The 25,141-nt window shown below is 37.4% G+C and overlaps 1 protein-coding gene across 6 annotated transcripts in view; it reads right to left on the bottom strand.

The window, feature by feature from the left end:
- Nucleotides 1-10,832: 10,832 nt before the first annotated feature.
- The window catches only part of SLC4A4 (solute carrier family 4 member 4), a 346,035-nt gene continuing 331,726 nt past the window's right edge, over nucleotides 10,833-25,141 (bottom strand). For all 6 annotated transcript variants that reach the window (XM_078068751.1, XM_078068750.1, XM_078068748.1 and 3 more), the window contains 5 exons: nucleotides 24,798-24,971; nucleotides 22,274-22,435; nucleotides 18,795-18,891; nucleotides 16,113-16,192; nucleotides 10,833-15,177 (listed from right to left, as the gene is read on the bottom strand). In XM_078068751.1, coding sequence (XP_077924877.1) covers nucleotides 16,149-16,192; nucleotides 18,795-18,891; nucleotides 22,274-22,435; nucleotides 24,798-24,971 — 477 coding nt within the window. In that variant the 3' untranslated portion in view covers nucleotides 10,833-15,177; nucleotides 16,113-16,148. The remainder of the gene's footprint in view (nucleotides 15,178-16,112; nucleotides 16,193-18,794; nucleotides 18,892-22,273; nucleotides 22,436-24,797; nucleotides 24,972-25,141) is intronic.

Here is a 25,141-nt window from a genome sequence, read left to right as displayed (position 1 = left end):
GATCACAGGTGATAGAAGTCAGAACAGTGGTTACATACAGGAGATGGGATAGGTACTGATTAATAAACTCACAAGAGTACCTCTTGGAATTCTGCAAATATTCTGTATCTTGATCTAAATGGTGGTTACACAGGTATATACAAAGGTAAGGTTTCACTGAGCTGAATACTTAAATTTATTGTACTGTATGCTTCAGCCATAAAAAGATGTTATAGAAATGAAGAAATAAGTTATATATATATATATATATATGGTTTTATATATATATATACATATATATATAACATATATGTTATCTTACATGAGAATTAGGAATTTCACTTGGTAAAAATATTCCATTAGAAGTAAGCAAAATCGTGCCTTTGGCAGCAATCTTCAATAAGAACCACCTTATCAATTTATAGTTTCTGACCCCATAGATTATATTAATGCTACTGATCAGCCAAAGCAAGGGAATTTTACAGTATATGTTTATAGGCTAGATAAAACGTGTCTCTCCAGGGTGCCTGGGTGGCTCAGTCGTTAAGTGTCTGCCTTCAGCTCAGGTCATGATCCCAGGGTCCTGGGTTCGAGCCCCACATTGGGCTCCCTGCTCAGCAGGAAGCCTGCTTCTCCCTCCCCCACTCCCCCCTGCTTGTGTTCTCTCTCTCGCTGTGTCTCTCTCTGTCAAATAAATAAATAAAATCTTAAAAAAAAATGTGTCTCTCCTTAACTTCCTATTATAGAGCTGATGAGGTTATAGCTGTTAGACTTTCCTGATTTATAGATTTTTATAGATTTATAGAGTTGGCTTCCTCCTCCATCTAGGAGGATTATACTTTAGCACTTCCAGTCGTGGCCACATTACTTGCTTTGGTCAATGAAGAGTGATTGGAAGAAAGCGGCCACCTGTGAGCAGAAGCTCTTCGAGCTGCTCTGTGTGTCATGTTCTCTGTCAAAAGACTGGTGGTGTCTAGATAGAGGCTGCCCCATCAACCTAGGTTCTAGAATGAAGATGACCTGGTGGAGGACCATATTGATAAGTAGCCTGAGAAATTAATCTTTGATATTAAAATCCACTGAGATTTTTAAGTTATTTGTTAGCATAGCTTTATTTAGCTTAAACTGGTTTATGTAGAAATTGGTACCTAGAAATGCAGGGCTACCCTAATGAAAACCCAAATAAGCTACGTGACATTGGTTCAGGAGCCAGTAGGCCATAAGGAAACTTTGTTACTGGAGTCTGGAAAGATGACAATCCATATTATGCATTGTCAAAACATTTGCTAAGACTGTTGTTTGTGTTTCCTTAGGAGATAGTTAATATATTGAGTGATCTTTGGATTTAGATATAGAGGTTGGCAAACAAAATTAGTGGCACACCTTACTTCTCGTATATTACAAGACAGAGATTAATTTAAGAAAAATTGTCCATTTGCAATCAGAGATGAAAGTGAATAGAATTGAAAGATACAGTTGTTTCTCTTCCCTAAACATAAAAGGCAAAACTGAGAGAGCATTTGACCTACAAAAGGGCAAATAAAATTCACCTCATTTCAAGGACCAAATCCAATATACGGCCATCATATTTTTTGTTACAACTTTTGAATTAATTAAGATGGAGTCCTTTCAGTTGGATAAAATAGTTCATGGGTAAGGGATTAAAGGAATGAATTGACTCCCACTTCTAAGGAACTTGATTAGCTAAAGTCACCCATAATTAAGTTTAGAGAAAGAGGCATATCATGAAAAGAATTGAGGATGAGGCTATAGACACATGAAGCTGGATGGAACCAAATAAATAAAAAAGCCTAATTCTGAGAGCATTGTACTAGTTGGGACTAAATATCATTGTGACCAATCTTGACTAAAAATGACCCTTGTGGCCCCCAATAGTCGATGAAGTGAAAGTAGGCTGAGAAAGTGGCTTAGCCCTCAAGGAGGACATATTCTCCAATGTCCTCTTCAATTGTGGCCAAGAAGGATATAGGAGAAAGAGAAACTTTCCAGAGAGTAGTGCCAAGAGCCACAGAGGATAACAGCCTGGGAGCTTATTCTCTGAGAGCAGAAGAGGGGTCCAAACAAGGAGTGTTCCTTATCCAATGTGATTTCAGAATTGCTTCATGTCTCTCGTTATTCCTCTTTCTGAAAGGGAATATGTGTTGCAATTATCCTCTCTGTCTTCTATCATTGACTTATGGATGTGTGGGTCTCTCAATGAAGAGAAACCACACTCAGACCTGATGTAGTAAAGACAATCCCAAAATGGTTTACTTTCATCTTGATGCTATTCCTGAACTTTTGGGTTTTTCTCCTCTGGGAGGGAAATGAGTATATTTTGTGTGCAGTGGGAGGGAAGCAGAATTTCTGAATAAAATTTGGGACCATGCTAAATTACATTTCATACTATTCTTCATTTGTCTTTCTCTGAGGAAAGATTATGTATCCCTCCCTGTTGACCTCAGGCTTGGTCATGTGACTTGCTTGAAACAATAAAATATGAACAGAAGTTATCCATGGTTCTCTTGTGCTCTATTTTCACTCTGCCATGAATTCAGCTATACCCACCTATGGGGGGTATTCCATCGCCCTGGATGGTGAAGCAAAGATGACATGAGCCGAGCTGCAGCCAACCCTGTAATGGACTTGTTGTAGAAGGCAGAAATAAACCTTTGTTGTTATAAGCCTGAGTTTTTGAAGCCTTTGTTCCTCAACATAATTATTCCTGAGCTAACTGATAGGACTTTTCTTCCTCTTTTGGAGCTTTGCTGAGCATATTGACCTTTTAAAAGATATATTTGAGCCCTGTAGCAGCCATCCCATCCGACAGATGCTTCAGCTGTTGGTTGAGAACATGAGTCACTCTGTTGTGCTACAACAGTAAGTACTAAAATGTAGTGTTGGGAGAGTCAGGCTTGCTTTCTTGGGTTCTCATGACATCACTGAGGTTGGGAAGAGACCTGTGGAAGTTGAGCTCAACAGGTTCCCACTTTGGCTTGGGATCAAGAAGTGTTCCTAACGAACAACCCAAGAGATGGAAAATCTACTGTAAGAGATTAGAAATATCAGCACATTATGCTTTTTTTTGAACTGGAAAACTGAATCTACTCTCATGGTGTCACAGAAACTCAAGTCTTGAGTGCCTAAGAGAATTTGAAGGAGCCTCAACAGTAGAGCTAGCTCCTCATTTACTGGCTTCTAAACTACCACTAAAGGTATATATCTGTCATCTGAGTCAGAGAGCCCTTTGTGGAGTCCATTGACTTGTCATTGTAGTGGGATCTAGGGTATAACAGAGCCAAAAGATCTCAGAATATTTATCCAGAAAAGGACCAGCATCAACAACCTTGCTCGCCTGGGTGAATAGGGAAGAAAAATGGATTACTAAAAAATCAGTCTTATGGAATATTTCTTAAGTGAGAACTTTGACTTTACAAAGCATATTATTAAAGTGAATTGTTACAATGCATTAGCATAGCTTAGTGGTTAAGGGGAGAGATCCTGGATCTAGACTGTTCCAGTCAGCTCTACCACTTATTAGATATATGATTTTCTTAGGTTGGGCTCCTGGGAAACAGGCTCTGAGGCAGAGATTTCCATGCAGGAGACTTCTGGAGGGTGCTCTCAGGATGAACCCTCACGGGGAGTGAAGACCACACGATTGAGTGGAAAGAGAGTTGGGGTGTAACATGGTTGCCACAAGGCTGCAGCGGATCCCTGTGGTTGCTCAGTAGCCGGAACGGCTTTCAGAGATGTCCTGAACTGAGGTAAGGGGCACTGGGTGTGGGCTGCTCTCGAGGGAGGAGAATAACCTTGGGTAAAGCAGCGTCCTGTGGCCAAAGGAAATTTCTGAGGAAGGACTCACCTGTGACTGTCAGCAGCCAACACACCTAGAATGAGAGCCTGGGTCCTGAAGAAGTGCTGAGAAGCATCTTGCAGCCTGACAGCAATTAAGAACAAGTTACTTAACCTCTCTACCCCTTCGTTTCTTTGACTATAACATGGAAAACTAATGGTACCTCTCTTATTGGGTTCTTATGAGGACAGATTAATATTTATAAAGCATCGGGGCGCTTGGGTGGCTCAGTCGTTAAGCGTCTGCCTTCGGCTCAGGTCATGATCCCGGGGTCCTGGAATCGAGTGCCGCATCGGACTCCCTGCTCGGCGGGAGGCCTGATTCTCCCTCTCCCTCTGCTGCTCTCCCTGCTTGTGTTCCCTCTCTCACTGTGTCTCTCTCTGTCAAATAAATAAATAAAATCCTAAAAAAATATATATTTGTAAAGCATCGGGAACATTGCCTACCATACAGTGAGACTATATAAGTGATTGTTAAATAAATAATGGTCCAGTGAACGTTTTCAGGGAATATACTTTAACAAATAGATGGGGTAGCTTTATAATTAGTCTATTAATTGTTTCTATGGGGACAGTCACTCTGAAAATGCTTTTAAATGTTTGAAAGCAGTTAATTCTCAAGTAGTTTAGAAGTTCTCCATGAAAATCTTAAGAAAAGTATTAATTTGCTTGGAAGCAGCTTTTTAGCAATCATGCATATACAATTCTTCTCAGGCTTTATTCAAATTATTACATACTTTGAATTGCTGAAATATGAATAGAAGGCGTATGATTCTTGACAGGTGCTGTACTAAATACCTTACATGTGTTTCTCATTACAACCACTTTAAGAGATGAATACTATATTGTTATTATTTCTGTGTACAGACGGGAAACTGAGACTCAGAAGGTTTTGCAACACTCCGAACCCTTGATACCTAACCGCTGCATCCTTCTGTATTAGTCACCCACACACTCAGCTGTTCCAAGTCTTTGAAACGTCTGATTTCTTAAGCACTGCACTCAAAGAAAACGTAGCCTACCAGTGTTGCCCTTCACAAAGATCCATAAATAACCCAACAGCATCATCTTGCAGCTTGTTAATGGAATACTCAAGCTTCCCATCTTAGATAATAAATAATTAAGATATTGAAATGTTAAACCTAACTCGTATTCATATTGTAGATGTCAGCTCGCATGGTGTTCTAGAAGCATTATATAAAAAGACACATTTTGTATTAAATTACGCACTCAGTAGGAGGATATGTATATCATGGCATCAAAAATAGACTCAGCACTTTCTAATCATAGCATCTCTCACAGTCTCCCTTCAAAAAGCTGATCCTTTAAAAACAGCCTATATAGTCACTAATCCACTAATTCATAGTCACTTGTAGTTCTACCCCAAGTCAGCAGTTGGGTCTGCCTGTTGAGAAACCTAATCAATAACTGAAGCTCCACAGCTGCTATGCTTAACTGATGCAGCCCTTGACAATTCTATTGCTGAATCTCAACGTTTGAAATCATCCCAGCTGAGCTAAATTTTTACCAGGTCAGTCTGACATACAAGGTCAGCTTATATAGGGTAAAAGAAGACAAGAGTGTTCCCGATACTGGACGATGCTTGTTTTCAAAACAGAACATATTACGGTGCTATTTCACCTTTAATCCACCATTCTTCCCACCGTATCACACCACCTCCAATTTGTTCAGGTGCTAGACTGAGATACATTGAGCTCAGGAAGGAGAGACCCCAACCCTATTCTAACCCCCAGAAGAGGCTAATCAAATTCCCTTTAGACAGTGATTGATGTAAAAGTGGTGGGTGATTCAGATCTACCCAACAAGACACAGGAGAAGCCTGCGGGACAGAATTTCCTTCGCCGAATACAAAGACAAAGCCCAGCCAAGAGAAAACCCTTTGTCTATCTCCCTGCTTCTTCCTGTTCTGATGTTTCTGAAAATGCAACAGCTCTCTTTGAACATGAATGAATCCAAGTGAATTACAGAGATGCCAGCTCTGACAGCATCTACACAATGAACAATATCCAGAAGCTGCCTAACCCCAGACTATTTAAGCCCAAATTAAAAGTTATTAGTTTGTCCAACACATTGCTGATGGACACAGCGTCCTTGCACTTCTCTCCATCTTTTCTTTCTCACTCCTATTGCCCAACCTTCTGTCAGCTGCCTTTTACATGGTCATGGGTAATCTCATTGGCATCTGGTTCCCTAACATTTTTTGAATGTTGAAACCAAAAAATATATTTCCATTATTATGACTATGCTAATATTCTATGTTAACATTATGGCTATGTTAAAAAAATAAATAAATACTATTGTAGACTCAAGTAGTGGGATGTAATTATAAATCTAGTATAATTATACCTGAGTCACTCAAAGGAGAATGTCAAGTTCAAGTAAATTCTCTTTCCTTATACTCCATCAATAGCTCAAAACATGAGTCTACTACATATTTGGAGTATTTACTGCTCATACAGTATTTAAAAAATTTTTTTCCTAGAGTTTCTGATTGCTTTTGTTTTCTCTTTGAGAGAAATGTTTACCATATCCCCAATATCTTCCAGATTCTTATTCCTTCTTGGAATCTAGTGCATTTTTTTCCTTGACGTCTGGTAACTTCTATTCCAATTTGGATTGATTTCTTAATATTTGGACCATGACTTTCTTGTACAACTTTTATTTTTCCAGAATTTTCTAATTGCCCTTTTTTCCAATGCCTTCATCTTATACTCAAGTTTTTCAAATTTCCAGTCATTTGAGCCATTCCATGGAGTACTTTTTCTATGTCCTTTCCCAAAGCCTTCCATCCTTCTACTTTAGTTCTGATTGGTTGCTCTCTACGCCTAATGAACACCTATTATTCTGGGACTTTATTATTTGACAAGGTTGAGTTGATTGCTTTTTGTGATCTTGATTCTTTCTCACTTGAATCACTCATAGTGAGGTATGTTCTTGAGTAATATCCTAAGAACAGGTGAGTGGGAAGATAAACTGTTTGGAATTTCATGGTTTCTAAATATTTTATTCTGCCTTACACTTTATTAATAGGTTAGTTGCATCTAGAATTTTAGGTTTAAAATCATTTTCCTCCAGAAATTTTACAACATTGCACTATATCTTCTAGCATCCAATTTTGCTGTTGAAAAGGCTGTCATCTTGGTTTTGATTTCTCTGTAGGAGGCCTCTTTTTATGGACAATTTTAAGATATTCTTATTCCTGTGTTTTGAAATTTTTATTTTTGGTTACCTGAAATTCCACAATGTTATGTGTATATAAATTTGTTGTTCTGCCCATTCAGATTTATATCTGAAGATGTGTATCTACCTTCATTTTTGATTTTATAGATTGATACTTTTTGCCTTTTCTAACACATTTTCTCTTTTCTTTTTGATTCTCTGTTTTGGGAACATTATCTTCCAACTACTCTGTAATTTGTAAAAAAAATTTGAAATGGTACTTTAAATTTCCAAATGTTCTCTTTTATTCTTTGTCCTCTTTTAAATAATCCTGTTCAAATTTTGTATAGGTAGTGTTTTTTCAAGTATAAAGCAAATTACAATGATTTTTTTTTAAAGTTCTCTTCTAGTCTTTAAAATACTTGTTTACATAGGATTAATCTTTTCTATTAATCTTTGTCTTTCTCCGTAATGCATAAAGGATTTCTTCACATGTTTGGTGACTCTTACTGTCCATACACATCTCCACATTCTAGAATGAGAAAAAAAATTTTGACAGGGAACTTTTTGCCTATGGGTGAGTCTTGTTGACCCTCAGGCCTTGCCTCAGTGTACAGAAAGGTAATTATTCATCAATGTCAGATGACGAGGTTTTTGTTTTTTTAAACAGGTGTTCCCACTTTTTCCCAAGGCAATTTGTTCAATTATCTTAAGAGAAGAACTTTCTGATTTTTTTTTTAATCTAAGGATAAGAGCTGGGCATTAGGCTGATTGACAAGCAGAGGTAGGAGAGGAGGTGCTATATATATACACACATCCTGTTAATACCCATTCTCAGCCAGCCCCACTTCCCATTCCCATCCCTGATCCCCCTGCAATGTCTGAGTCTGAGACTTAGATTCTCTTAGCCAACCATGGCGTTGACTGCATCCTCCTCTGCACACGTTCTAAGCTGCAGCTTCCTGCAGTCGGCTTCATCATCCAAACATGCATTGGCCTTTCATCATTAGAATTTGTGGGTGTCTCTAGTCCACTTGTGCCACCTTCCATAATTTTTTTATTCCTTTATAATCATTTTAATGTAGTCTTGAAAAGAAGAAATCTTGGTTCACCAATTTGTACAGAAATCAGTTTTACATTAAAAAAAAGAAAAAGAAGATCCTGGAGGCAGAATAAGGAGTATATATTTTCAGTAGGCAAAACATGTAAAATTTAATCATTGCAATATAAAACCAATACATTTGTCTTTAAGACTTGTGGTGTCCTTGCCTCTGTACTAAATAGCCTGAATTTTTTTTTTTTTTAAGTAGGCTCCACACCCAGTGTGGAGCCCAACACCGGGCTTGAACTCACAATTCCGAGATCAAGACCTGAGCTGAGATCAAGAGTCAGACGCTTAACTGACTGAGCCACCCAGTTGCCCTCTAAATAGCCCCGGTTCTTAAATTCTTAAGTATATTTTATAGTTTTAAAAATATCTTCTCTCTTCCTATCAGGATGAAGTTATTCATTCTTGCTAACTCAGTTTTCCTATCTGTAATTTTCTCTGTTATTTCTCATGTCCTGTGTTCTGAGAAAGCTACAGATGACCAAGCTTAACCCATTCAAGCATTTTGAATACGTGTAAATAGATTCTGTGGGAGGATTTGAGTTCCTCTTCCAGGACTCTGGTGCTCAAGCTGTGGTGCCTAGACCTTGAGACACACGGTTTGGTAGTTCAGAGGCCTCTGCACTTTACTTCCCTGTTCTCAGGTAGGTCAGGTAGGTGAAGTAGCAGAATGAAGAGCTGTTGGAGTGCCCATTTTTTTCCCCTAACATACTAAATACAACTTGATCCTAATTTCTGGACTCAGTTATTGTTATACATGACAATATTTAGAATTCTCTGTGGGTACACTGAAGAATTAATCAAATTCTCCCATATTATCTATTCAGAGTGTGGCTTCTGCTACTTCTTCCAGCTCGGTGATAAAGTCCAAACCCCACTTTCGCCCCTACCACTATCAGAGCTATTGCCTTGATATTAAATTTCCAGATTGAAAGATTGTTATAGCTAATGTCTGTCTCATTATCTTTTTTTTAAATGTACTTTTTAAATGCTACCAATGGTTCTTTCTCATCCCTTCCATTTGCTCCCCACCACCCGCAACCAACCACCACTCTCTGATTATAATTTGGGGCTGAACTGAAGTTTCCGAGAGAATTGTAAATATTGCATGGAAGCCTGGATAGGCCCAGCAGGAAGAAGTATGTGGTATGTATCATGTATCTTCTGAGGAGTACCATTCCAAGATTTTGTTCACTTGAATAATTATTTTTTTAAAAGTGCTTATGCTTAGAAGTTAAAAGATTTATTTATTTTGGACAGAGAGAGAAAGAGAGAGCAGGGGGAGAAGGAGAGAGAATCTGAAGCAGACTCTGCACTGAGCTTGGAGCCCAGCACGGCACTCAATCCCAGGACCCCAGATCATGACCTGAGCCAAAACCAAGAGTTGGACGCTTCACCGACCATGCCACCCAGGCGCCCCTTAGCAGTTTTGTTTTGTTTTTTGCGTTGAGAATTGACTATCTACATTATCCTGGATTCAAGAAAATGGCAGTTTATATTTCACTATTTATAAAAGAAGAATAACAACACTACTTTTTCAATGAAACCATTCCATTGCTTTTTAAAAAAAATTTATTTAAATTCTACTTAGTTAACATGCAGTGTAATATTGCTTTCAGGAGTAGAATTCAGTGATTTATCACTTACATACAACACTCAGCGCTCATCACAACAAGTGCCCCCCTTAATGCCTATCCCCCATCTAGCTCATCCTCCACCCACCTCCCTCCATCAACCCTGTTGTCATTAAGAGTCTCTTATGGTTTGTTTCCCTCTTTTTTCCCTCTCCCGTATGTTTCATCTGTTTTGTTTCTTAAATTCCACATGTGAGTGAGATCATATGTATTTGTCTTTCTCTATTTCGCTTAGCATAATACACTCTAGCTCCATTCACATCATTGCAAATGGCAAGATTTATTCTTTTTGATGGCTGGGTAAGATTTCATTATATATATATATACATACCATATCTTTATCTATGCATCTTTTTTAAAGTTAAATTTTAGTTAACACAGAGTGCAATATTGGTTTCTGGAGTGGAGATCAGTGGTTTGTCACTTACAACACCCTGTGCTCATCACAAGTGCCCTCCTTAATACCCTTCCCCCATCTAGCCCATCCCCCACCCACCTCCCTCCATCAACTCTCAGTTTGTTCTCCATCTTAAGAGTGTCTTATGGTTTGTTTCCCACTCTCCTTTTTTTTCTGTTCCCCCTTCCTGTATGTTCATCTGTTTTCTTTCTTAAATTCCACATATGACTGAAATCATATGGTATTTGTCTTCCTCTGGCCGACTTCTTTCACTTAGCATAATACTCTCTAGCTCCATCCATGTCGTTGCAAATGGCAAGATTTCATTTTTTTGATGGCTGAGTAATATTCCATTATAGAGATATACTGCACCTGCTTTATCCATTCATTAGTTGATCATTCCATTGTTCCACTGCTCTTAGTTGGACTTTTTTTTTTTTTGCTATGAACCCTTGCATGATTCTACTTCATTAATACTTGAATAGATAATTCTTACAATCTCTTATTCTATATAATTTGGACACTTACTCTATCCTCCTACCTTGAGTTTTAAAAAGCCATCTAATGTCAGGGACTCTAACTTACTCAAATCTTTGTATTCCCTGTAACACCCAAAGAGTAAAAGAATAGGCACTTAATAATTATTTGAAGAGTTGAACAGAAGCACTTGACACTCATAAATGCATAAAGTTACTTTATTTTAAGTATACATTTAATTTTGAAAAATATAAATGCTAAAATATCTCATCTTCTTCATCTCTTAATTCCATAAAAGTCACAATAGAAAGCTTCATAAAACTGTAAAATACTATAATGTTATAGGAATTTTAGGTTTTATATTGGAAAAAATCATTAGTAATATATTGAAATGTTTTCTGTTCTTTATCATTTTGTTCCACCATGTTGATCTACTTCATTTAAAATAAAAAGATGCATCATTTCTCCAAAGTTAATAAAGACTTAAGAGAATAAAAATAAGAATATCTGAAAGTGCGTATTGATTCTGAAAAGTAAGGTGTACAGATATGTACCAGCCATGAAAATGGCTAAAAAGAGGCAACTATTCACTCTTTTCACATTGTAGGACTGGGACAAAGTTAACTTCTGGCTCTAAAAGTTTCACTGGATGACTTTAGCCCTGAGTTGCAATTATCTGCTTGGGACACAGAATTCAGGATTTTTGTTATGTACCCATAGAGCACAGAGAAATGAGCTAAGAAATAGGGCATATCCAAATTGGTCAAAACACAACTTGACTGGTTAGCATATATCATACAACTTTTTTATTTCAGGCTGCAATGAAGCTCAGTGAAATCATCATCTGAAAACTCCCAAGGCCCTTTGGACAGTCAAGTGCTGTAAAATATCATTTGTATTCAGCCACTTGGTGCCACTGGGCTTTATGCTCATGCTGTGAAGAATGGATGTGAAATATCATGGAATAAATAAGAAAATCTCAAGTTCCTGCACCAAAATCATTAAGTGGTATGAAAAGAATTGAAGAAAGCTTTGTCCCATCCCTGAACAATGTCAACCTCTGTAATACAACTCAAATGGTTTCGTTTTGTTTTTAAAAGGATAGTCAGCAGTCAATACATTTCAAGTACTTTAACACAGTTAAAAAAAAAAAAAAGAACCAAAAACTCGGAAGACAATCGTTCTCTGTATTAAACAGCAATATATAGCTGATAAAAGATTTACTCTGTGTGTGTTGGTGCGTGTGCATAACATATACACAAACCGAATTACTGACAGCGGATGATCACTTCTCCCCACCCCCCATTTTTTGAGGTGGGGGCTGATCAGAGAGGGTTCTGTTTTTTGTTTTTGTACATCTTGAAGCCTCCATCGCCCAGCCCCACTCCACCGCTTGACTGGAAGAAGAGGCAGGAACACCACTGCCTATGGCACAGCAAATAGTTCAGATTCCAAGTCACTGTCTCACACAGTAGAAAAGAGTGATCTTTATCAAGGAAAACAGCGTCTCCAAGAGATTTTTCCTTTCAAATGCAAAACCAGAGGCCTTTATGCTCCTTTGATAAGGCCAACTCTTGGCCCAGTGATCTCTTCAACAGTAAGTTTGTACAATCACAGGCCTTCTGCTTGGTATCTTGGGAGCTGCCCTTAGTCTTATACTCCTAACAACTTCAATATTTCATGTCTCTGTATTCACACCAGGGAAAGATACTTGGCAAAAAAAAAAATTCCCCATTGTATTGTATTCTGTGTGTCCAGTTTACATAGAAACTTCTCAGAAAATGAGTAAATTCAGTTAAAATACAGATGATTCGGTGGCTCTGTATGGACTGCGGGTTTTGTTTGCTTGTTTGGTAACTACTCCTGTTCCTCTGAAAGTAATGATTCTTTAAAAGCTTCCCTGGGTTCCGAAATATTGAAAGGGTTTGATGAACTGTTACTTTTAGCAAACGGAAGGTACTGTTCTGCATTCATTTCATGAATTTCAACCTTTGGTCACAGAATATGGATCATAAGTGGAGGTGCAGATAGCCTTTAGATCTACTCAAAGGCTGAAATACTGAGTTCAGTTGCTTCAGGAGTTCTTTGAAAGAGATGGAGAGAGGCACAAATCCTCAAATACTTGATTCATGATCAGAAAAATAAAGTATTACATCCAGGGCCTTTATAAAAGCGAACAAAAGTGTCTTTAATTTAATAAGATCATACGTTAGGCTAAACTTATTATGCGTGACTCTTAGACATTTTATTGATGCTTCCCTTGGTAAAGAAAAAGGAAAAGCTTCTTACAGTTTTATATTAGAGTAATGAAAAAACTAGATAATATAATCATTTTAAGGATAGCTCTAAATACAAATGTGATGCCAGAACTTGGCATGTAAGGTTTTAACAAATAACATGTAATTTGCTGCTTCTTTTAATGAAAAAAATTGCAGGTCATTTATGTCTAACTTGTATAAAGTTTAAAGTTTTAAGATTATCAGATACTATAAAAGTAACAACTAATTCAGGGTAATAAAGTTTTTATAATCAAAATTTTAAGAGGACAGAATTATAATTTAATTAATATAAGAATGAGTGGGAGTCACTATGTGCATATTATGAAACCAAAATACATGGTTTCATCCTGCTTCTGGTACTCCTCCTAGTTATATATATTTAGTTTAGATAGATCACAAATATGGTTCTATGAATCCAAAATTATGAATTCAATATTTAAAATGTTATTTTTAATGCAGATTCACAATACATAATGCAGTCTATTTAAAACATTACATTTAAATTACATGCTAAATTTGGTTAATAAAGGCCTAATTTTCTTTTTTCTAAATTTCAATATGGTACCTTGAAATACATGTACACACACACACACATATATATATTCTAAATGTCCCAATCACAAGGAATAATTGCCTTTCCATCCTAAAAGCATGTGTGAGCATTGTTAAAATGTACGTGTGGATGTGTGTGTATATATATATATACACACCTCTGCAGATCTAACTGCATTCCCATAAACACTGTATAGATAAGTAAATTATCTATTAATATTCCTATGGACTTTGTATTGTAAATACGAGCTCTTGGATCAATGATGGTATCTGGCAATAAAATATATTTACCCTCATTTGTATAATAGTCAGTCTCTTAGACCTCTGATGGATTTTTCATATGTGGTTTGGGTTTTATGAAAACTGACACAAGAGGCTGGGTAACTTTGCCCATCGCCTACCTTCACTCTGTCTCTTTCCAACTTTGCACATATGTGCACCAGCCACACACAGAGTATGTACACAAACACACAAATATTTCAAAATGAAAACAATGTCTAACAATACTGCATAGGACATCGACATGGCAATACAATCAGCATCTATGCCCGGATATTACTATTAACAAAACATCAGTTATTCCCATTACATAGGAGCTTCTCCCTTCTCCCCCAATCTCTTCATAGCACAGTAAGTTTCTTTTAAAGAAAGGGAAAAATGGATGCTTAGAAACATGGTGTTTTTAATCTGATCCAGCCCTCTGGCTTACCTTAGAGATTGTGTATTTGTGTGTGTATATGTGTGTGTAAAAATCACATTATATACAATACAATTTTTACAGAAAGCCTGGCAGCTACAAATAAGAGGTAGAACTACTCAAAACTATGTTTCCTGCTGCAGGAAAAAATTCATTTTCTTTACAGTAATTAAAAAAAAGTTTAAAAAATTGACAAAAAATGAGTTGCAGGTTAGGCCCCATAATTTAAACAACAAAATCTACGAAGAAAATATTCTTCAATGTACTCAACAGATAAGTTCATTAAAGGGTTAAAAAAAGTTGCATAGGAAAAAGGGATATTCTAGCACTTGCTACAATGATGGCAATAGTTTCTCTACAGGGAGTAAAGTACCTTGAGTTTTTCTTCTTCTGATAACTCTAAGATTAGGGCTCACAAGCAAGAGCAAGTTAGCATAGCAGCACTTTTTTCCAGTCCTGGAGAGCTCGATAAGCAAGGAGGGACTCTGCCTGGAGGCCCCAGTTTCTCCTACCAGAGAGACACACAAGCCAGTAAGTAAGCACAGCTCCAAAGCTAAAGTTGTAAGTTCCTTCAATATTTTAATCAAAGGTGTTACAAAAAGCCTTAATACTTTTGCCCTCTGCTTAATAAAGGGAAAGGACAGGGTCTGTGCGTGTCTTGAGTGACAAAGGAATTTGGATGTCAGAGGACACATCTGAAAAAAAGAAAAGAAGAGGGGATTCTTCAGATGTTTTTAAGGAACGGTGCACTACTGTCTTGATTTTACCTATGCAAGAGAGAAGCAGAGTGAGTGCTAGATTATTTGGCCAAGGACCAAAAACCAAAACAAAACAAGAATTAAAAAATAAACAACTAGACAAAACCCAAGAACATTAACAACAAAAACTGTCCATTTGAAGAAAGACAAACAGGTTACAATGTAGTTTCTGTTCCCTTGCTCCTCCAGAAATAATCATTGTCTTCAGGCTCAAGTTCTATCCTAATTTGAGGCACAACTTTTACTGGAGTTCTAGGAGGACTAGAGAAAAAAGAGAAAAAAGAAGAAAAAAGAAATAGTAAGTAAATCGGATTCCCCTTGTCATCTGTCAAATGTATGTGCATTGTGCAGAAGCTGAACGTGTTCTCTGTTCTCTTTACTTACCTACTTTCTCCTTATTAAAAACAAACATTTTAATTTTTTTTAATTTTTTTAAAGATTTTATTTTATTTTATTTTGACAGAGAGACACAGCGAGAGAGGGAAGACAAGCAGGGGGAGTGGGGGGAGGGAGAAGCAGGCTTCCCGCTGAGCAGGGAGCCCGATGCGGGGCTCAATCCCAGGACCCTGAGATCATGACCTGAGCCAAAGGCAGGCACTTAGCCGACTGAGCCACCCAGGTACCCCCAAAACAAACATTTTTTAAATGGGATGAAGGTACAGAAGAGTCAAGAGATTCAAGTAGAAAATTTCATAAACTTTCACACTTAGATTAAAAACAAAAAAACACAAAAACACAAAAATCAAGAAGGAGGACTGACAGGTGGGTGATACTGTCAGAAATCAAAGGACAAATAGACCTACATGAAGAAAATGTTCCGAGATTTTGCTTTTTGGAAAATCAAGGAAGATCTGAAATGTCTAGAGCCGTGTTAAGATTAGGGAAGAAAACTACTGGACAGCTGCCAGAAAACAGCGGTTATCCCTTAAATCAGAGATGATATGGAAATGATAAAAGCAAACATTGATCCTGGGCTTTACCTTAACGATACTGAATGTGCCCATTACTTCTTAGTAGGTCTCTTAGAATACTTTCTACATAAAAGCTGGGGTGAGGTTTGGGGATTGGGTAATTGATTCAAGATAGCTTGTAGACAGGAAGGAAAACAAGGCATTCTGCCAATAATCCGCCATGGACTACATTTCTGTGGGGTAATCATCCCATAGAACAACATAAAACACAGAGTTGTCCTTTACCTTGGCATACCGAGTGACTGAAGGAAAGGAATTTTATCAGCATGATGTGTGGCGTTCAAGGAATGTTGGTGATCTTTCTCCTGGAAAAGAAAAATTTCTTTAAATTGTGAACAGTACCCTTCGGTAACGTATAAAATTAGAGTAAAAATAAAAATCTTTGTAAAAATTGATGCATTACAATTGGAAAGAGAGAAGCAAATTTAGACAATTTCTTTTTTCTTTTTTTTTAAGATTTTATTTATTTATTTGACAGAGAAAGAGAAAGTGAGAGAGGGAGAGTATGCACAAGCAGAGGGAGGAGCAGAGGGAGAAAGACAAGCAGACACCACGCTGAGTGCGGAACTGGGCCCTGAAATCACGACCTGAACCGAAATCAAGAGTCAGATGCTCAACCAACTGAGCCAGCCAGGCACCCCTAGACAATTTCAAGAGACATCGTATTGAGCTAAGAAACTAAGTTAGGTGACCAAGATAAAAATCTGTTAGTTTCATTTCCCCTAGGTATTCTGGGATGGACCACTGTTGTTTTCTTCTGTGAAAGGGTAGGAGGCCAATCAATTTTAGAGCATCTACTTAATGTCTTAAGCCTTGCCCTTGGATTTCCTTTCATCTTCAGCATCCACAGTTTTGTCCTGGTGTTATTCATGGGGGAGAAAAAGATTGTGAGGAACTTAATTATCGGGCACCTCTACTATCAATTTTGTTCTTTCATGGCTTATAAAAGATTAATATGACATTAGAAAAGATTTCAGTTAGAATGACCAAAGATATTTTGCTTAAGTAAATTTCTAATATGTCAATTTTCCATGTATCCTTCTAATGGGTTTTTGAGAGAATGAATAACAACTAGCACTAAATAATTGATCTGCCATAAACTTTTTCCATGAATTCTAGCTGGTGGTGCTTTTTAAAATTTTTTATTTTTGAAGCAGCCTTTAAACTGTACCTAGAAAGGCTGTAACAGGTCATGATGCCAACAGAAGACATATGTGCCGTGTCCCTTTCACAGTTTCATTTTGCTACTAATGCTCTAGCATTAATAAAGTGAAAAATGAAGCCAGGATATGGTTTGAGGAGCTTGAATTCAGAAAAGAAATATTAACTAAATCCTGCTGATAGGGACTGAAAAGAAATTAGCCTCAGTTACAAGTTACAGCTTACGGACTGGACACCAATGCGAGACTGTTCTCTAAACCCAGTGTGGCAGCCAGCCTCCAAGGTGACCCCCAACGTTCCCTGCGTCTCCTGGTATTCATGTCCTCATGTAATTCCTCCCCGTTTTGTACCAGGGTTGGTCTGTGTGGGACCAACAGAACATGGCAAAAGTGATGGCACGTCACTTCTGAGATTCAGTGATAAAAGACTGCAGTTTCTGTCTTGGTTTCTCTCTCCATTCTCACTGGCACTGGGGGCAACTCACTGGCACGGAGGTGCCCAGGGGCCGGGGAACTGAAACTTCCTGCCAACTGCCTTCCGCGTGAGCTTAGAAGCAGATCCCGGTTCCTGTTGTCTTCAAGCTTGGCCCCAGCCAAAAGCTTGTCTGCAATCTCACAGGAGACCCAGAGACAGAACCACCTAAATCCTCTGTTCCTACATTCCTGAATGTCGGGAATGTTATAAGGAAGTACTTGTTTGTTGTTTTAAGTTGCTAAATTCTGTGGTAATTTGTTACATAGCAACAGATAACTAATATACCCATTTTTCATAAATAGTCATTCATTCCAAACTTCTCTTGGTAACCTCTTACTGAAGTCGAAGTGGCATTGTCAAACGGAAATAAAAGTGTCTCAACTGTCTTTTCTCCCCCTTAATAGGTCAGTAGACTTTGAAGTGCATCTGGATCTAAAAGAAGATATTTTCTTCAAATGACACCCCAAAGTGAAAGTAGTTTGGAAGCAATTGCTACTTGCTATTGGAAAAGCTTGAGATATTCACTAATGTTACTATAGAGGTTGTCCCCTTTTTCAAGTGGCCTGTTACCCCAATTACAGAAGAAAAGATGATGTGTCAGAAATCATTACACCTTAGCCACCAACCTATTACCCCAAAAGACCAGTCCAGTTAAAAAGGTGTTTTTGAAATAGCAGAAAAGGAATAAGGAAATTAGGAACAAACTGCATATATCTTATAAGTAATACCTAAAAAGTTGTATTAATATTTTATGATTGCTAATGTAATTGAAAATAACAATTATTCCAAATGCTCAGCATGAACAATGGATTTACTGATGATTCAGATGCAGTTTCTGTCTGAGCTCAGCTGGTCATTGGCTGAAGCCTAAGGGAGACAGACAGTAACAGCCAGTGATGTGGCTGAAGCCTAAGGGAGACAGACAGTAACAGACAGTGACGTGGTACTACAAGCTGCGACTCTAAATGCCCGCGGGAAAGAAATGGAAAGTCAATCAAAAATACGGTTACGAGCTTAGCAACTGAAAGAAACTGGTGATAATGTGGGTCAGAGAAAAGACTACCAAACAAAAACTTAAAAGGTTATGGATAAAAGGAAAGAGAATGAAGCTCAAGGAATGTAAAACTAAGTTTGATAGTAAGTGTAAATCTTCACATAGAAAAACAGAAAAGAAAATAGAGGGAAAGTTAATGTAAATGATAATTCTAAAGTTTCTTCTCTGCAAGTGCAAATCACGTTTGAGCAGACATGCAAGAGGTTAGTTCTACTCACTGTCGGAAGGTTTGCTATCACTTAGGAAAGGTTGCTGTTCCATGATGTCCATTGGAATTTTAATACTTGGAACTTTTTCTGAGTACGGGCAATCAGACTGTGAAAGAAATTTACAACAATTTTTAGAAAGTTTTTACTATATAGCCCTCCCTCTCTCCCAGTATTGATCAAACCTATCATACTACCATTTACATTGTCTAAGGAGAAAAGACTTTGACATAATCATTTTTACTTGCTAACTTTTCAAATTCTACACAATTTTTCTCACGTTTGTTTTCCTCTCTTCTGAGTTAATGGGATAAAGTCAATTAAAACTAGAACCACACCAAAGAGAGATCACTATAAATTAAAACAACTGTAAAGCTTTCCATAAGCTGGATTCCCAATCCGCAAATATTTATGGCTTTGTTGTAGGGTAAAGTAAATAATCTCAACGTGAAAGATTAAATTTGGTAAACTCCCTCAACTAGAACATGGTCTTGAAATTCCTGTTTCGTTTATGCTTTCTGATTCCACGTCCAAGATTTTCCTTCCAAGACAGGTAGAAGACTAACATTCACTATCAAGGAGCCCTTGATGTATAGTTGAAAATAACCCCCCCCCCAATACTCCATCAAAACTATTTTAGAGTTAAAGGTTCATTTAAATTTGTTTATACCAAAAATATCTGAAAGCTTAGCAAAACATGAGAAAATAAACAAAAGGAAGGTACCTATGATTGTCAGGTAAGCAGAGAAGAATCACAACCAAAATAAAATGATAAAATCAGGCAGCTATTCATGGGGCTGTTTGAAAAAACAGGTCACCAAAGCCAAAACTATAACAGATTTTCACAGGATTACCTCCTTCCTTTTTTAAGGAATTCATTATATTGAATACAAGTCTATGTTTGGACCGAAAAGATCAAATCCATTCCTTAACTGAAAGTACCAAAGTGATGCCCTTTAGCAGAAAGATGGGAGGAGAAAAAAAAAAAAAAAAAAGAACCAGAGGTCAAAGAAAATAAAGAAAAAATGAACCTTAACATACAGACTACTATATACATTGAAAATTCTTTTAAGGTGAATCTAAAGAGGGTAATAGGCCACAGTATGATTTTAAAGGACTAAGATATTGCACTTAAATTGACCAAAAAAAAAAAAAGAAGATGCCACATGCATGTACCTTTATGAGAATGTCAAGAAGGACAAGTTTTAATCACAGTATTTCAAACGTTTCTCCAAACAATAGCATTTATAGATGAACAGGTTGGAAGCCGACCCTTAACCATAGCCTACCAGCCAGATCCAAAAATGACTGAGTGGTTCAAAATACTGCCAAGCCATAATTTTCAACACTTCTGCGCATAAAAGTTCTGTAGCTGCCGTGCCCCTGTGTAGCTCTCTTTATCAATGGACCCCAGCACCCCTGATTACCAGGTGTACGCTAGGAGAGCCCCTAAATAATGAGCTCAACACAGAGAACTTATTACACATATGTATTCTAAATTGCCTGGTTGAGTTCACTAAGACAAATACATAAGCTTGTTGTTTTTTGGCAGGGGCTGGGGGAAGAAGAGAAAGAGGAAAAGAAAAGAAACAAGTATCACACATTATCTTCAAGAAAACTGTTGGAAATACAGAGCTGGAAATGGGAAATACCATTAATAAAATAATAGAATTGTTTAAATAAAATATGATTTCTTGAAAATTGAAACAAAGAATTAGAAGGACTTCTCAGGAGCTCATCTGATCCAACTTTTGACACCAGAGAACACAAATTTAAAACATCTCAAAAGTCAGTATTTTATTATTTTTTTCTTAAAAACTATTAGAGATGAGGATTCTATAATATTAGTTCATATATTAGTAATATGTGATAAATTTTAAGTTTGGTGTCCATGTACATCAACTGGCATACTTGTTTTGAAAATTCAAGATGAAATATTACTTCAATTACGTCAGCATTTCAGGCATTCCTTTTTTCTTTTTTGTCTTGAGTGGTCTAGAAATTAATTTCAAATTTTGATTTCTAGTCAATGTGTAAACATATCATTCTTTTTAACACTGCACCCTAATCTGTACTGCGATTTAAACACAATCTCTTTTTCCGTCATCACTGGAAACAGAAAATCTATACACTTGTTCTCATTGAAAATGGATGATGACAGTCACCAAAGCTCCCTCGGACTCTTTTCTCTTTAGCTAAATGTGCCTCATATATTTAGCCTTTTTTTATTGGATCAATTTATCTGAAATCCAATTTTGTCTGTTGCCTTCCTTCACTGCACTATTTCTAAATTCTCCACAAAGAATACAATCAGACAGCCTGACCAGCTGGAAATAACCAGACGGGCCTGGGCTAGAGTTTTGGCTTTGCCACTATTGGCTGTGTACACTTAGAAAAATGACTTAACATTTTTCAGGCTACATTTTCTCCTGTAAAATAGGAACAGAAACATATACGTAAAGAGCTGTTATGGCAAGTAAGGACGTGTATGCATGATCACTCAAAATGATCAAGTACAGAGTAGACACCAAAACTTAACTATATTCCCACTTTACAACTGTAAACCAGGGATGCAATTAGAATGTGGATACTGCGCTGTTTAAAATCCACAACAAATCTTCACACAGAAAATGTCATTTTGGCAGTCCTTTTAGAAGGCTACTGGGATAAATTATGCATGTGTGCGTGCGTGTGTGTGCGTGTGTGTGTGTGTGTGTGTGAAATAATCCCAGCTGTTCTCCTAGTACTGATTACAGACCCCTACTGGAGCACCTGCGAAATGGTCTCCTAAAGAAAAAAAAAAAAGGGCAATAATTTTATTTCTCAACTTAATCACTCAATTGCAGGAGGATCATCTGGACTACAAAACTGCCTACTACAATTATGTATAAAGACCCTAAGCTCCAATTCCCTTTCCTTTTCACTGAAGGGTTACAGAGAGATCATCTTAAATGATGTCCAAGTTCAGTGTGAGGATAAGTACAATAGAAGAGAACTGTGGTTGAGAGCCTACTCAAGTGGATACATAGATCACCGGAGGTGAGGTCATAGGTATTTGTCCACATCAGGCTTGAAATTACATAAAACTGAGTTATTAGCTCATATTTAAATCCTGGATCATCAATAGCGAACCAAATACATTTTATAGCATTATGAAGCAAGTTTCCTTTTTATCTATGAGATGGGAGACTGAAGTTCTTTAGATGTGGTGGGCTTTTTTTTGGAAGTCATTTTATCGCTATTAGTATATTAATGGCTACAGAAAGACTTCAGAAAATATAAAAAACTAAGGAGAGAAAATAAAGGGCAAAGGAAAGTGAAGAATGACATGTAACCCAGCCAGGTGAACATTCTTGGAACTCAGCCATATCTCACATAAAGGATTATATGTATTAATATATATATATTTCACATATATATATATTTCACATATATATTTTTTTCACATTTATCTCTTTAGCTTTACTTTGGAATTTTGGAAAGTTCCTTACATCATCATTGTCACTGTCCAGACTTCCTTTCTTCTTTTTCTTTTTCTTCTCATCTTCCTTCTTTTTCTTGTCCTTTTCTGGAATGACATCATCGAGGAAGCTGAGGTCATGTTGGGAGAAGAGGTAGTCCATGCCTTTTCTGACAGCTACAAGTGCCAAGATCTAAAAGGATAAATATAGAAAGTATAAAAGAAACCATGTCAGATGAAGTCATGGTGAGCATTGATATTACCCTATCAAAGGCAGTAGAAACCTATCTTGCATAAGGCTAGAATATGATAGAACTCATCTTGCTTATATGGATTTATATTACCTGGACCACAGACATTTTCTTTATGGGGAAAGTTGGGTCATAGAAGTCTTAAGTAAAACTTACTTTCTTCACTGAAATGTATGATCACATTCACTTAGAATGTCAACACGAAAGGATTATTTTTTTTTTAAGATTTTATTTATTTATTTGACAGAGAGAGAGACAGCGAGAGAGGGAACACAAGCAGGGGGAGTGGGAGAGGGAGAAGCAGGCCCCCGGCTGAGCAGAGAGCCCAATGCGGGGCTCGATCCCAGGGCCCTGGGATCATGACCTGAGCTGAAGGCAGACGCTTAACGACTGAGCCACCCAGGCACCCACGAAAGGATTATTTTTTAGACCATTTTCTTCCATGTCAGATTTTCAATAAAATGACCGAAAGTTTAAAGGGAAGAAACAGCCTGCATTTGATTTCTAATTATTCAAAATTAAAACATTACACAAGTTTTTGAATATCAAGAAAATCTCTACAATGTACAGTATACTACATCTTCAAAGTACTAATAATGAGGCAGTCCTTGAGTATGCTCAGACCATTTAATCTATGGGGCAACTTCAATCACTACTATGACCAGAAAACTTACAGTGTGTCAGAGGCTGTGCTAAACTCTTAGGCAGGATTTTCTCATTTATTCCCACCACAAACTCAAAAAGTCGATATTATGATCTCCATCTTACAACTGAGGAAACTGAGGCCTGGAGACATAAGTATGTCATCCAAGATCACAAAGCCAGGTAAGGAAAAAATACAAGGGCGCCAGCTGTCTGCCTCTAAAACCAGTATTCTTAAAATACATATCTTTGATGCTATGAGTTGCCCTTGAATAGTCACTTCTAAAGGTGCATTAAAGATGCCTTTGCTCAAGAGTAAAATTAATACACACCAGGATATATGAGAATCATGACTCTGTCTCAGATTAAACAGTTGTGTTTATCCACATCATGCTCTCTATAGGTCCGTTTCTTCATCTCCTAGAGAAATTAACAACATCTACCCTACTGATACTACATTATTGTTTGGTGATCAAATAAAAGCTCTAGAAAGATAAAATATAAAGTTATAAAGGGAATGCATTTTTTATTAGTATTAAGCACAAGCAGTAAGTGATTTACTGGACTATTTCAAATTTATCCAGGTGTAACTTTGTTTTTCCTGTCTTTAGCAAAACTAATAGGTAGACCGTACCAATAGGCAAATGGGAGTCATTTCTCATACTCATTGTGTTTTCCAGTAAGCTAACAGAGTTTAAGACAAAAAAGGGGGGGTGGATATAAGGGACCATCATGAAAAAAATATGACTCTACAAATATCACTAGTATTTTATGGCAAAAAAAATTACAAACAACAAATACACATGAGATAAAATAATAACTCTGGCTAAGAGTAAGAGGATTTTTATAAAAAAAAAATAGAGTATGTCTGTGTATGAGAATTCTGTTTCCAAAGTTGTGGGAGAGACAGATCAGACCTGAGGCTAGCTTGGTGACTGCTTCAAGTATATGCGTGTGCATTTTCTTGCAAGAAATGGAAAATTATGGTAAAGTATAAAATTTAATGATAAAGCCAAATGCAGGGCTAGCATTTCCTTTTTTCCTTCTTTCACTTGTACTTCCAAGTGCAATGCTAGTTATTTTACCTTGCTTCTCATCATATCGTGGCAAGGACTGAGAGCCCAGACTTATCCTTAAACTTAGCAAGAACTTCAAAAACTGCACTTTTCACTCCATTCCTTCTAATTCACTGGGACCTCTCAGAAGTTGCCAAACTTGTTTTCTTATTACTTGGACTGTGATGTGCTGTACTTTATTATTTAGATTGATTCTATTGTACAATATTTTAAAAATAACTCCTATGCACTGGTGTCTACTAGATGTCAGGCATTGTGCTCTATACTTCATATTTATCACCGTTGCTCAGAATGACAGTACTAAAGCCATGCCCATTTTACTGACAAGTTCATGGCAGCTCATGGAGGTTCCCCGACCAGCAGAAACCAGTGTTGGTATCTGAACTCAGCTGAGTTTGACACTAAAGTCCAGCATAGATGACCACAGACATAGGAACCTTAAATAACAATTGATCAAATCAAAATTATTTGGCCAAAGCTGGAAAAAATGAGAACCACACAGAAAAGACATATGTGTCTTCTATATTATAATAACAAATGCCACTGCTATGACTTCATGGGGAGGTTCAATTAAAGGAATCCTTACCATGACTGGAAAGATGATAGCAGCCACGGTTGACTTGAGGATCCAGAGCAGGGCTAGACACAGCACCTGCAGGAAGGTGAATAGGTGGACCCTGCGCAGGGGGACGTGGCGCAGGTAGATAAAGTCTGGCTGGTGCTTCAGGGGCATCAGCAGCAGCTTCAGACGATCCATGAACTGGGGAGGAAAGGAGATGAGGGTACAATCATATTACTTCAAGAGCAGATACACAGAGTCATTTCCACAATGCGTAACTAACGACTAGTGATTTATATATTCTATAATTTAGGCAAGCAGTGTCCTTTTCAGAGGACCCCGGTCAGAGAATGCAGAAATTTAGTCCAGCA

The sequence above is a fragment of the Halichoerus grypus genome, chromosome 3 (assembly GCF_964656455.1).
Source record: "Halichoerus grypus chromosome 3, mHalGry1.hap1.1, whole genome shotgun sequence".
Taxonomy (NCBI): Eukaryota; Metazoa; Chordata; class Mammalia; order Carnivora; family Phocidae; genus Halichoerus; species Halichoerus grypus.
The sequence above is the reverse complement of the archived record's forward strand: the minus strand, read 5'-3'. Positions and strand labels throughout refer to the sequence as shown.